We start from the raw sequence: 14,198 nt of genomic DNA on the forward strand, positions 1-14,198 counted from the left end.
GGCCCTTAGTGAAAGAGACTCTGTATGTCTCCTCTGCCATAAAAACTTCTGGCTAATCTACTAGGAATTTTCTTCTGAGTGTACACTGAGACATGCATGATCACATTCTCACATGATGATACATTCTTGGCATGCCTCGGATGAATTAACTCTCATTGGCATGCACAAGAGCAAAGTCATCCTGTGTCTGCCAGTCATGATGGCGGAACTGCCATACTTTGAAGAGAAGGCAAAGCCATGACAGAGTGACACAGGAGATCTGATTGTGTTTGGAACAAAATAGCAAAAAGCAAGTACAAAAATAAATAAATATTTTTGTACTCACTGCAAAATTCTTTTCTTGGAGTCCATTTTGGCACACAGGAATTCAGACACTGTCTGGCTACAATGCCAATGTTGTGAATTCATGAAGAAATACATTTCATATTCACTGGCAGAGATGAGAGATTTCAGTAGGCCTCAAAAAGTGGGTGAACTATAATTTTGATATTACTGAACTGTTACCCTCTTGGAGACCTTTAAACCAAAAAATACATGATCTCATGCTTTCCAAGTTGTTACTATATCAACTATTTAAGGTTTTTACAAGAAGAGGTTGGGACAGAGGTTTGCCTGAACAATAGGGTCTTTTGTCACAGACACCAAAAAAACATTTATCTGCCCTTGTCGAATGGACAAGGAAAGCAGCGCAAGTATATGGCTAGGTTTGGTCATATACGTAGAATTTACCATATTTTTCGGACTATAAGACGCACTTTTTCGCCCCCAGAAATATGGGAGAAAATGTGCCTGCATCTTATGGTGCGAATATACGATTGGCACCGCCCCCTGCCGCGATCCGCGGCCTTAGGAAAGGCCATGGCTCCGGCCTAGCTCCGGAGCAGCGGCAATCTTGGTGCACCCGTCGGCCGCTTACAATGTGATCGCTCGTTTAAATGACGGAGCGATCACTTGTAAACATGATGATGCCGGTTCCTCTCTCCTCTGTGTACAGATCTGTACAGTGGAGGGGACAGATCGGACAGCAGCAGTGCTGTGGGTTGCATCTGTAGTGCCCACAGCGCTGCTCTGTGACAAGTGCAGTCACAGCCATCCCTCCATACTCTGCCATACCCTGCCAATATTTTCTATGGTAATGGTCACTCTGTAGTTCATGGGCACTGGAAAATATTTTAGTGCACCATTTGGTTCAGAATATTTTTTTCTTGTTTTCAACCTCTAAAATCTAGGTGCGTCTTATGGTCAGGTGCGTCTTCTGGAGCAAAAAATACGGTACCGGTGACTAACAGTCGTTAAACCTGAATAGCTAGAATATCCCATTGTTTCAGAAAGTAAGATGGCTCACTAAGCAAAGTAGCCAGTATTGTCTTAGCTTCTCATAAGACAATGGCAGCAGACTTCAGTTAATTATACGCCAGGATGACAACAGTTACAGAAACCAATGTGAAATGACAAATACATGTATCTACATATGATATGGACATATAATATGTTATGTTGCAATGGATGTTATAAAAACCAAGGAAAATATACCAGTGTCATCCATATCTTTTATAAGTCATTCAAATTATATGTGATATTTGTAGGTCACAAAAGAGATATAATTTTTGTATCTAATGATCTAAAGAACTTTGTTATAAAGAAAATATATATGAAAGTGTGATTATAGGTATAAGTGTTTTAGCAACGAATTCGTATTATGAAAAACATAATTGTGAATATAATTGTATAACAATTTAACCTATGTTTATCTAAACAAATATTGATTGGATACCCAAATAAATTATATACACACACACACTAATATATATATATATATGTTAAGCGTATTTTCTATTATATTGGTTACTAGCATCCCTGAACACTAGAGATATATTCGTTAGCACATATATAAAAAAAAAATGCATATTATAAAAATAAAATATATTAACTTAAAGAGATAAAACACAAAACACGTGAGACACCTGGTGGTTGAATTTGCTATTACATTTCATTAGGCTCCTGGGAAAAGTTATTATTACGTTTTGCCTGCCAATGAGGAGGGAACACATACCTTTTGGGCAGAACTTAGTATAATTTTATGATCTTATTGTTTAAGAGGATATTTAAGAAGCAAGAAAAACGTCATAAGGAGGGAGCTCAGGGACCCACCATGAGAAGGGACACTGGGCGATAAACATACTCCCAGACAGACTGACACATGCACCATGCATGAATACATATTTTTACATTCATGAAGATCCCTGCTCCTTGGAACAATCCAGACTAGTAGACATTTTGGAATGGGTAAATATGCCATGTTGATTATATCTTGTATGTTCTCTCAAATATTGATGTATTGAATATTCTACTATTGACAATCTTCCGCCTTTTAGATTTCTTTTCTCTAAATTAAAATTTTTATTATACTTTTTGCATAGTTGCCACTTTTATTGACAAACAAACGTCTAACTTACTTCACATTGTTAACCACTTATTTACCTGCAGTATAGTAACGGTTGAATGTTTAATTGTCAATTATCTTAACGACTTGCTTACTGGGCACTTAAACCCCCCTCCTGCCCAGACAAATTTTCAGCTTTCAGCGCTGATGCACTTTGAATGACAATTGCGCGGCCATACAACACTGTACCCAAATGAAATTCTTATTTTTTTTCCCCACAAATAGAGCTTTCTTTTGGTGGTATTTAATTACAGCTGGGAGTTTTATTTTTTGCTAAACAAACAAAAAAAATAAAAAAAATAAAAAATAATTTTAAATAGTTTATTATAAAATTTTGCAAACAGGTAATTTTTCTCCTTCATTGAAATGCGCTGATGAGGCGGCACTGGTGGGCACCGATAGGAGGCACTGGTGGGCACTGATAAGCACAGTTAAGGCGACACTAATAGGCACAGATAAGGTGGCACCGATAGGCACAGCTAAGGCAGTACTGATGGGCACAGATAAGGCGGCACTAAAGGGCACTGATAGGTACCACTGATAGATGGGACTGATGGGCACTGATAGGTGGCTCTACTGGGCACTGATGGCCACTGGTAGATGAAACTGATGGGCAAGGATATGTGGCACTGAGGTGCAGCACTGTTGTTGAGGCAGATTGTGGGCACTGATGTATGGCACTATGGGCACTGATGGGTGGCACTGCTGGGTGGCACTTTTATTAATAACTGGCTGGTACTGGCAGGGGGCAGGTGGGCACTAATAAGTTGGCCGTGATCGGGACTGATTTCCCAATCACGGCCGCCGGTGATCGGCCTTTTTTCTCTCTCCTTGCGCTGTCAGCGCGAGGAGGAAAAATAGCCGATTACCGGCTCTGTTTTGTCACATGATCAGCTGTCATTGGCTGACAGCTGATCACGTGGTAAGGGGCCGGGATTGACCCCTTGCTCGGATCCGTGATCAGGCAAGTCTCAGACTCGCCGATCACAGAGCGCGCAGGCCACTCGTGCACGGGACGATGTCAATAGACGTAGTCCCGGCAAAGCAGGCCTGCGCTGTAGCCGTCATTCGGCTATAGCGCGGATCTCTAGTGGTTAAGGTTATTGATTCTACCGAGAAGTTATCATGGTGATATTATGCCCAAGGTACCCATTTTGAGGGAGCTTCCATTAAATATCAAGATGTTCATGTAATGCAATCTGTATTTTAATTTCATGTAAATATTTGTTTTTGTCAACCAATAAATGTAACCATTTTGTATGATCACTTGTCTCCGTGAAAAAGTTTCACATGTATAGACTGTCATATAGATTGATTTTGTATCTTAAAAATATCCTCGTTAAAAATTCCTTAAAAAGCACAACACTCACAGTAGAATTGGACGCCGGCAAACAAACATTGTAGACCAGGATAGCCCCTCTACCCAGCATGGCTCTGTTTGTAGCAGGCAGTACCAAGAACATAAACAAGAGGGATGGGACCTGTGTGCCTCAATGGACCTCAAGAAATTTTTTGGAAATGATGCAGAAATCATTTTTTTGTCTATGAAGGCACACAGCAATTCAGATACTGGCTAGCTAAACATTTCAGTATATGGGTTTTACTTGGAGCGGTTTTTGAAATCAGCATGATACGATTCAGAAAAACGGAGAAAGAACTTCAGTCAAACAAAGAAAAGAAATTCCAAATAAACTTCCGCTATTAAAAAAGTTTGAATAAATATAAATTCAGTCTGCACCTTTCTCATCAGAGTCCTCTCTACATTAGGGGCACCATCAGAGCCCCCCTTAATACAGTGGCCTTGAAAAAGTATTCACACCCCTTACAATTTTCCACATTTTGTCATGTTACACCCAAAAAAGTGCGAGACCAACACAAAGTGGCACATAATTGTGAACTGGAAGGAAAATGATATAATGATTGTAGATCTGGCTGTATGTTTAGGGTCATTGTCCTGCTGGAAGTTGAACCTCCGCCCCAGTCTCAAATCTTTTGCAGACTAACAGGTTTTCTTCTAAGATTGCCCTGCATTTGGCTCCAACTATCTTCCCATCAACTCTGACCAGCTTCCCTGTCTCTGCTGAAGAAACGCATCCCCACAACATGATGCTGGAAGCACCATGTTTTACGATGGGGATGGTGTGTTCAGGATGATGTGCAGTGTTATTTTTACGCCATACATAGCGTTTTGCTTTTAGGCCAAAAAATACAATGTTGGCCTCATATGACTAGAGAACCTTCTTCCACACGTTTGCGGTGTCCCCCACATGGCTTCTCGCAAACTGCAAATGGGACTTCTTATGGCTTTCTTTCAACAATGGCTTTCTTCTTGCCACTCTTCCATAAAGACCAGATTTGTGGAGAGCATGACTAATAGTTGTCCAGTGTACAGATTATCCTACCTGAGCTGTGGATCTCTGAAGCACCTCCAGAGTTACCATGGGCCTCCTGGCTGCTTCTCTGATTAATGCCCGGCCTGTCAGTTTAGGTGGACGGTCATGTCTTGGTAGGTTTGCAGTTGTGCCATAGTCTTTCCATTTTCAAATGATGCATTGAACAGTGCTCCATGAGATGTTCAAAGCTTGGCATTTTTTTTTTAAACCTAGCCCTGCTTTAAACTTCCCCACAACTTTATCCCTGACCTGTCTGTTGTGTTCATTGGCTCTCATGAAGCGGTTTGTTCACAAAAAGTTCTCTAACAAACCTCTGAGGGCTTCAGAGAGCAGCTGTATTTATACTAAGATTAAATTACACACAGGTGGACTCCATTTACTAATTAGGTGACTAATTAGGTGACTAATTAGGTGACTTCTAAAGGCAATTGGTTCCACTAGATTTTAGTTATGGGGCTGAATACAAATTCATGCCACACTTTTTTTTTTTACAAATATTTGAAATGTATAATTTTCTTCTCACTTCACAATTATGTGCCACTTTGTGTTGGTCGATCACATAAAATCCCAATAAAATCTATTTACATATTTGGTTATAACATGACAAAATGTGGAAAATTTCAATGAGTATGAACACTTTTTCAAGACACTGTATCAGTCATCCTTTTATGAGAGTCCATATAAGAATCTCCCTTTACATGAGGGTGCACATGAGAGTACCCTGCCACCCACAACAAATCGGATTGTGGGTTGCATGGGGTCTGCAGGCCATAGTTTGGAGACTCCTGCTGTAAGTGAAAGATTGCTTAATGTTGAATGCCAGCCCTGCCTTCTCATTACCTGGCTGGACGACATCCAGCGTAGTCTAGCCTTTCCTCCCCAGTCTTCCTGTCCCCAGCTTGCGCCTTCCATTCATTGCATTTTAGTTCTTTCAATCTTAGAGGCTCAGCATCACATATGGGCTTTACCTAAGGTGATCTGTATGCAAATGCAGTCTGCTTAATTACACCCACTTATCCAGATAGACATTTCCCCCATGCTGCTACGCTGCAATTTGGCCGCAGCGCAGTGTACTGTGGTTTCCCATACACTTCTATTCTGTCCTGTGTTTTTGGTGTCTTTTCTGAAAGTACATCAAAGATGCAGCATGCAAGAATTTTGGTGCGCTTTCAGAAACTGAGCCAAAAAACGTGGGACATAATAGAAGTTCATGGAAAAACTGCAGTACACTGTGCTGCACCCGCACCGTAGCCAAACCAGAGTGTGGCAGTGTGAAAGCGGCCTGATAGCGTCTGCAGATCGAAGCTCATCCCTTTGATCTGCAGATGAAAAAAAAAAATAGTAGATACAAAAGTAACATTACTTTGTATCTCTCCATTTCGTGTCTGAACTGTGTTGATAAACACTAGGAGGATGATTTACTAAAAGCAAAAATAGTGGGCACTGCAAGTGCAGTTGAGCTAGATCTGTCAGGAAGCTCTGAAATGAGGGAAAGGTCTGCTGATTTCTATCATCCAAATCATGCACAAGCAAAAAATTATGTTTTTTTTTTTTTTTCTTGCATGTTTCCCTCAGATGCAGAGCAACTGCACTTGCAATGCTCAGACTTTTTGCCTTTAGTAAGTCAACCGGAGTCATTAGGTTCTGACAGCAGCAGCTACTTGGAAATGCTGTATTTATAGAGCAACTCATGGCTTTGTTATAAGAGCTGAGGGACACCACAGAAGGTTTGGGAGAACTACACATACCCTATACTTTGAAGACTGTTTGGGTATGTGTAGCATGTCCTGTGTCCTCAACTAGTAAAACGAATCAAACAGGCTTATTCAGTAAAACGGTGCAAAAAAGCAAAGCACGAATTGCAACATGCAGTACCCATGGCAACCAATCAGCATCCACTTTGCAAAGGTCTGGCCTCTTTAAAGTGAATATTAATTGAATGCTACAGATAATTGTACTTACAGCATAGCCCACTAAGTCTCGCTATGTATTAAAAAAGGCCCAAAATATGAGCTACAATGATGAGGCAATGGCAATAAAGAGATCTGGGCATTAACAGGAAAAGTGGAGAGTGGAGTTTATTTTAGTGGCTTGGTATGGCATGCTGTCACATGAGGTGTTGCTGCTGTGGTAAGATGCTCAGTGCAGAATCAATGTTTCTACAGAAAGGTTTCAGTTGGTTAAGGAAACTGCATTTCATACACTTGATCTCTTGTATGCAGGAGTATAGGATGAGAGAAGCTAGGTTAAACATAATGAACATGGGTTCAAAATACCAAGATTGTGAACCCCTTCTAGTATGACGACGACACTAGATTTATAGCAGAAAAAGAGCAATGTTTCACCATACACATAGACAAGGTTTCCAATGGTTCAGAACATGCAAGGCAAAAGCTGGAACTTGAATGAGCAGGACATGGACAGCATTGGTAGTTCTGAATTGTGGTGTTGGGAGCATCTCTTATGAATACCATTTAAGCCTCAGCTTTTGCTTGAGGCCAAGAATATACAACCATGAACCATCATATTTGCAAAACAACAAAAGACAACTAGAGTCCTTGGGAAAACCCATTATGTTGGTAAAGGTTGAATACAGAAGAAACGGTGGAAGGTCCAACAAGATGCACTTCCACAATACCATCTGTGAATGAACCACTAAACTGAGATAGTTAATCTATATGGTCTCACTTGATGACTGTTAATGATCACAGAGAAAAGTTAGTGATCTGCAAAATAGTTAAATTATTGGTAATACGGTACAAATAACTCATGAACTAGATGCAAGCCTATCTGAAACAGAGACACCTTTGTTTATCTTCATACTCTGTCTATAAATACTGAGAGGGGAATTTTTCACCCACAGGTTGTATACACCCAATACTTATGTAGATACTGTACACCAGTCAGTAAATTTTTGTACTCACCATGTGCTAGTTCTGTGATATTCTCTGTAGCCTCCTCATCAGAATCCCTGTTTGCCATCACCTTGAACCTGTCGCTTTTGTTTTGAAAGTCATGTGGAAGTTTTAACGCTCGCTCTCTCTCTGCAACCAAATCCAGGTCTTGTTGAGCAAGATGTGCCCTCAGCTGCCTGATCTCAAACTGAAAAAAATAGAAGAGATGGTAAATATTGTCTCATTTAGAAAACTATAATCTTAATAAGATAATTTATTAAGAAAAGTTTGAACAGCAAAAGTTCCAACCATCATACTTTCCTAGACCCAGAGTGGTAGCATGAATACATAAACCGGCATAGAGACTTGGGCAAAGATTTTCTCTAGAAATCTAGTAAAGAAGTATAAAAAAAAAAAAAGTTAAAGATTTGGCTGAATCACATTTTGTGCTATGACCTAAGGTGCTGGCTATAATAAAAAAATAAAAATTACTGCCATCTAGTGTTCAAAAATTAAAATGATGGCATTTGCATTATGCCATCAATTGACTCAAAAGACCAAGCGGTATCATAGGCAGCTGCCTAATCAGGAGATCTTTTACAGTATATGTGCATCCCACAATTCGTTTTAGCAAATCGTTCCTCTGCTGGATGCTTTCAGCATGAAGATCCTGGACATGACAGTGTCAGAAGTTTAGCTTCATAGAACACAATATCAGCCAAGTTTGACTGTCATTTATTCATGTTCTGCCCTCTCTCAGGACGGTTACTGCCAGTTTACCTGAAAATTGCAGTATTTTATATTTTGTATACCCTAAAGCCCCGTACACACGAGCGGACTTTTCAACATCCAAAGTCTGACGGAATGATTCCGGCAGACTATTCGATCGTGTGTGGGCTGCAACGGACTTTTGATTCGCAAAAGTCTGACAGACTTTAGAAATGGAACATGCTTCAAATTTTTCCGCAAGAACTCTGCCGGACCCAGTTCCTACCGAGAAATTCGCTCGTGTGTATGCTATTCCGACGGACTAAAACCGACGCTAGTGCAGCTATTGGCTACTGGCTATGAACGTCCTTATTCGAGTCGAGTCGTACGTCATAATGTTCGAATCCGTCGGAGTTTGGTGTGATTGTGTGTGACCAAGTCCGCTCATTCGGAAAGTCCGTCAGAACTCTGCCGGAACTCCGTCAGAACTCCTTCGAAAGTCTGTCGGACATAAGTCTGGTCGTGTGTACGCGGCATAACAGGGATTTTTATCTACTGCATAAAAAAAAAAAAAAAAAAAAAAAAAAAAAAAAACACAATCTTGGTGATTTGTCTGCTGTACTGGAAAGTTTGGGTTGTGTTATTCAGCGGAGAGCACAGATTTATTTAATATCAAGAAACGTGTTCAATATCATATGCAGGAGTAAACATTGGAAAGTGGAGGATTAGTATAGAAATGTATTCAGGCTGTACAAAATTAGTTTGATTTTGGTTTTTAACAAAGTTATACTGAGAAGAGGAGAGGAGAAAATAGTGCAGTTTTGCAAGACGTAGGAATTTTCTTAATTTGAAGAGAAAATAAAATATGGCATGGAAAAAAAATCTCATCACCTCTCCCAGCCAAGTTATTCTGTGCATCTCCGGTGACCTGCAAGGCCATGGCCTTTGTGGTTGGCATGCCAAGGTAGGGATCTCTGCATTTATATAATGACGCCTTAGAAAACAGAGACACAATTATTGACACTCGCTAAGTGATCGCAAAAGCATGCCAGGCAGTTACCTGTGAAGCAAGCCAGGCATTGTGTGCTTAGAATCAAAACTAAAACATCTGCACAAAGTACAGCTGCAATGAAACGGGAAGGTAGCCTTGTCCGTTCACTATCTGTGTTGTGAAGAACTGAACGGTCTTCCAATAATTTATAAGAAAGAATTTATATTTCATATAGAAAGACTACATTCTTCCAATTATAAGCCAACCCATGCAGCAGCAATGTTTAATTATCTGTGAGAGCCAGAATAAAAGAAAACTTGCTTCTAAGCTTGGGATCACTATTTTACTATAACTTTGCATGGACTTGTTCATCACCACTTATAACATTTTTGTGTTCCACATTTTCCTGAACTGAATTTGTTGTGTTTAGATTTTGACACGCTTACTTTATTTAAACTTTTCCTATGAGAAATATGGAGGCTGCCTTTGTGGATTTCACCATTACAATACTAGTCGTCTGGCTATTACAGTCATCCTTTGGACGTGAATAAATGGGGTCTGTAACTTTGGAAAGTGAGTAAAATCAGAACTCCTGATTTGCATACTTTTTTTTTCTGTAGAGGCTGCATATCTCAGCAGAGGTTTACTTTAAAGCTGACCTTCAGGCAAACTGATAAATACAAAGATAAAACACAAATCATTTGGCAGGCCAAAACATCCCCGATATACTTGGGCTACTCCTGATTAAGCACTTGTGACAAAATGTGCAGGGTAGGGATTGGGACTTGACATCACACCAGTAAGGGGGAGCACACATTCTGCAATAGGTTGGGAGAAAGTGGTGCACTCCTCCTGTACAATATTAAGTCTTCTACTCCGAGTGCTAAGCGAAGCACTGCAATTGTAAGTGATTTTACTGTATGGATTTATCAGTTTTGAATAAATTGTATAACGCTTCAGTTAACTGGTCATCTCCATTTGGTCTGTTTCCATTGGGGTTATTTCTGTGGTGGTGGAACAGATCCCTGAATGAACAAAACACTTGCATATGCTGCGCATTGCTTCACACTGAAAATAATCTAAAATTGTACACTTCTCTATGGTTTTACTCCTATAGGAGTGAAAAATCTGGGGATTGGACTGCACTGTAGGGATTCCACAATATGACGTTTTTACATACGATATATATTTGCACTTATTTTATACTGAGATTATTGATTATTGTATTCTTATTTATTTTGTTTATTTACTGCACTGATCACAGTTCTGGTTTGGATTTTGATATAATTGTACATCTAAATTCTTTTTAGTCACCACATATGGCCTTGGTAGGGAAGGTGATGTTATTCTCTACTGCAATAAAGACCTAAACCTAGTACATATGGGCCAAATGTTGGCTGGCATCAGCCAGTTCAAAAGAAACCAAACGGCCCGTGTGTACAATAGCCGGTCCGACAGAAGCTGGCCGTTAAGGCATCTTCTGCTGAAGGCTCATGATCAAAAAAAAGTCTGCCGACCAGCTCCCGATCGAGGCTCTCAGGCAATGGCTGAGAGGGCTCACTTCTATGTTCTGGCGGGGGGCTGCCCACACCTGACTGGCTCCTTGTTCTACTTCTCTCTTTAAAAGCCTGAGCTGTAGAACAGAATGCAAAAATCTGATATCAAGTCAAAATTCAGGTACTCACATTACTTGGACTTAAAATAACAATGTTTTTTAACTCAATGTAAAATACTTTTCTATAAGACCATTGAGGAATACAGCTCGGCCATACTAAGCTACCTACTACTGATATCTACAGGAGGAATGGAAACTAGGCACGTAAACTGAAGGCCAGCTTTCTTGAGGCTATATAATCCCTTCCCACCTACCCAGTTGTGGCTAGACGCCCATAAAGAGAATGCCAACATATGAAGCAGAGGCGACTGGTGGTAATTTTTTTTTGGGTGGGTGGCAAACAGTAACCCCCTCAGTTGGTCGGGTATGGTGTCCTTATCCCATCTATGGTGAGCAGTGCTTTTCTCTGGCTTCACCAGCAGCTTCCCTTGCTCGGCAGCTTTCCCTTCCCCTGCTCTCCACAGGCATCATGGCAGCTTCCGTTTCCTCCCTCCTCCTCGGCAGCCAATTGGGACTCTTCTCTTTTTGGCCAATCGTAAACCATGTCGCAGATCGGCTTCCGAATAGCCGTAATGAGGATCAGTGTTTCAATAGCCAACGTTCATTCACTGTTGTAACACCTCGGTGAGCTTGTAGTGCAATGCTCTGGACCACGAGCCCATCCAGTTTTGAAGCCTATTAGAGCCTCTGGCTCTAATCAGGTGCTTCAAAAAAACACCCCCGCCATATTTCATGCGCCCGGCATCCTGAAAAGGGGCCGGACGCATGAATAGGGGGTGGCGGCCATAGACAGAGCATGGGGGTGGCAGCCGTGGATAGAGGGGGCAGCGCTGGGGTGCCCCTACTTGCGCGGGCTGCCACTGATGTGAAGGGAGGGATGTGTTCTCAATGGACTGAGAAAAGGATTTTTACAGCGAGTAAAAAAAATCCTTTATTTTTCATGGAGCTTGATGAGAAACCTATGGATATCTCAAAGCAGTCCAAACGAAGGGTTGTTAAGAAAAATAAATGCAGTTTCATGCCCATAGTCTGGTCATAGATGCACTTTAATGATGTATTAATGTACAGTATATAATGACTAATGTATAATGCTTGCAGCACATCTCTCACTGTAAGCACCCAGCAACTGCCATCTATAGAAACTCAACTGACCGCTTGCTCTTGGCACATCTGTGTTAGCCTGTCCAGCTGCTCCTCCTGAATGAGTTTTGCTTTCTCATATTGCTGCACCACAATCTCCATCTCTACTTTCACAGGCAAGACGTAAGCTGCAGAAAACAGGAGAGAAAAAGTGTGCGCAGTTTACCAACTGGAATACTTTACAAAAAAATCCATTGTTTAGCCACTTGCGGACCAAGCCTTTTCTGGAACTTTTTGTTTAAATAATATATCCCAGTGACCCTAGAGAGTAAATGGTGATCATTGCAATATTTTATGTCACACAGTATTTGCGCTGCTGTCTTTAAAGCACAATTTATTTTGGAAAAAATACACTTTAAATTATGTTAATATGAAAAAAAAAAAAACACATAGATAACCCGATTTTTTTCAAAAATATGAAAGATGATGTTACGCCAAGTAAATAGATACCCAACATGTCACGCTTTAAAACTGCACACGCTCGTGGAATGGTGACAAAGTACAGTATTTAAAAGTCTCCATAGGGGACGCTTTAAAATTTATTAAAGGTTACCCGCTTAGAGTTACAGAGGAGGTCTAGACCTAGAATGTCTATTCTTGCTCTAATGTTCACAGCGGTACCTTACATGTATGGTTTGAACACCATTTACATGTTTGTGAGATGTATGTGTTAAATTCTGCAAGCGAGCACGGAGGAATGGGGCGCTTTAAACATATTTTATCTTATTTATGTTATTTTTAATTTTTACACTATCCCTTTGTTTTGTTGTAAACATTCCTTGTAATAAAAAGAAGAACGGGTCCTCTTTATTGAGAGATCAGGGCTCAAAAAGACCCCGAAACTCCCAATTACCTTTAAAAGCAAAAGCTCCAAAAACATTTTATTTTTTGGCAAAAAATTCAAAAGATTTACTATGGCCCGGGAACTGAATGTGATGTCAGATGTTGCTCCAGTCCTCCAAGGGCATAGAGACGAGTGCCAGCCATCTTGGCCTCACTCTTCTCCATACCCAGCTACCGCCAGCATCGTATGGCTCCCGGGCTTCCCCGATCGCTCAGGTAGGCCTGGAAATGACTGGGGAGGGTTTGGGGGGCAGAGCTGTGGAGAGAGATAAGTGAATAAAAGCACATATCTATAGTGTTTAGATTTTATGACTGAGGTTTATAAAATACTAACTGCTGTACGCTCATTTACAATTATTTATGTCTACAAAAATATTAATAATAAAATAAATAAAAAAATTTCAATGACTGCATATAACTAAAATATGGCAATGGACCACACTTAATCGACTGTTATTGATAGTCCTGTATAACAGGTGAACCTGACTCACCATCAATAATTCTCTTTACTCTCCAAATCCTCAGGGAAATGAAGAGACTGATGGCATCCCATGGACTACTTGGTCCATTAGCCACAGTGGATGCAACCATTGGAGCTAGAGAGAGAACAACAACAGCCCCATCCAGTACCTGTCAAACACACAGAAGAACAAGGTCATTAATTTAAAAAAAATAAAAATAAAAAAAATTAAAAAAAAAGGGCTTATATAGGAACACAGAGAATTGCATTTCAAAATAATAACAGGCCTGTATTTTGGTGTATCATGAGATCTTTTACTAAAAAAGAATTATACTAATCTGAAACCCTTGGCAGATTATCAGATAATAATCCTGATGAATGCATTAGAAAATACTTCATTTAGGCTATGGATAATACCTGGCAATCCTGCCACGAAGATCGCTTTGGGAGGCATTTCCACTACAGTGACAACCTCATGTGTCTGTCTTACAATTGTTCTTCTGCACTGTCATCCAACCACACACTCTTGCAATGGAGACTACAAGCGACCGTGCAGGACATACATTGCAAAGGCATGGTGAACCCCGGTCTCCATAAGGAACCTGCCCCTAAGAAATGATGAGCTGCAGTTGCTGGACTGCATGTATGTGGACAGAAGTGGCTGCAAATAGGCTTCAGGACTGATATGTAACAAAGGATAAGGAAAATATG

The 14,198-nt window shown here is 40.5% G+C and overlaps 1 protein-coding gene across 7 annotated transcripts in view; it reads right to left on the minus strand.

Annotated features, from left to right (window-relative positions):
• Positions 1 to 14,198, minus strand: part of TMEM266 (transmembrane protein 266) — a 113,722-nt gene that overhangs the window by 23,446 nt on the left and 76,078 nt on the right. For all 7 annotated transcript variants that reach the window (XM_077472267.1, XM_077472266.1, XM_077472269.1 and 4 more), the window contains 3 exons: positions 13,519 to 13,657; positions 12,197 to 12,312; positions 7,761 to 7,938 (listed from right to left, as the gene is read on the minus strand). In XM_077472267.1, the coding sequence (XP_077328393.1) occupies positions 7,761 to 7,938; positions 12,197 to 12,312; positions 13,519 to 13,657 (433 nt within the window). The remainder of the gene's footprint in view (positions 1 to 7,760; positions 7,939 to 12,196; positions 12,313 to 13,518; positions 13,658 to 14,198) is intronic.

The sequence above is a fragment of the Lithobates pipiens genome, unplaced genomic scaffold (genome assembly GCF_037356315.1).
Source record: "Lithobates pipiens isolate NorthernLeopardFrog02 unplaced genomic scaffold, aLitPip1_a1.2 Scaffold_8, whole genome shotgun sequence".
NCBI lineage: Eukaryota > Metazoa > Chordata > Amphibia > Anura > Ranidae > Lithobates > Lithobates pipiens.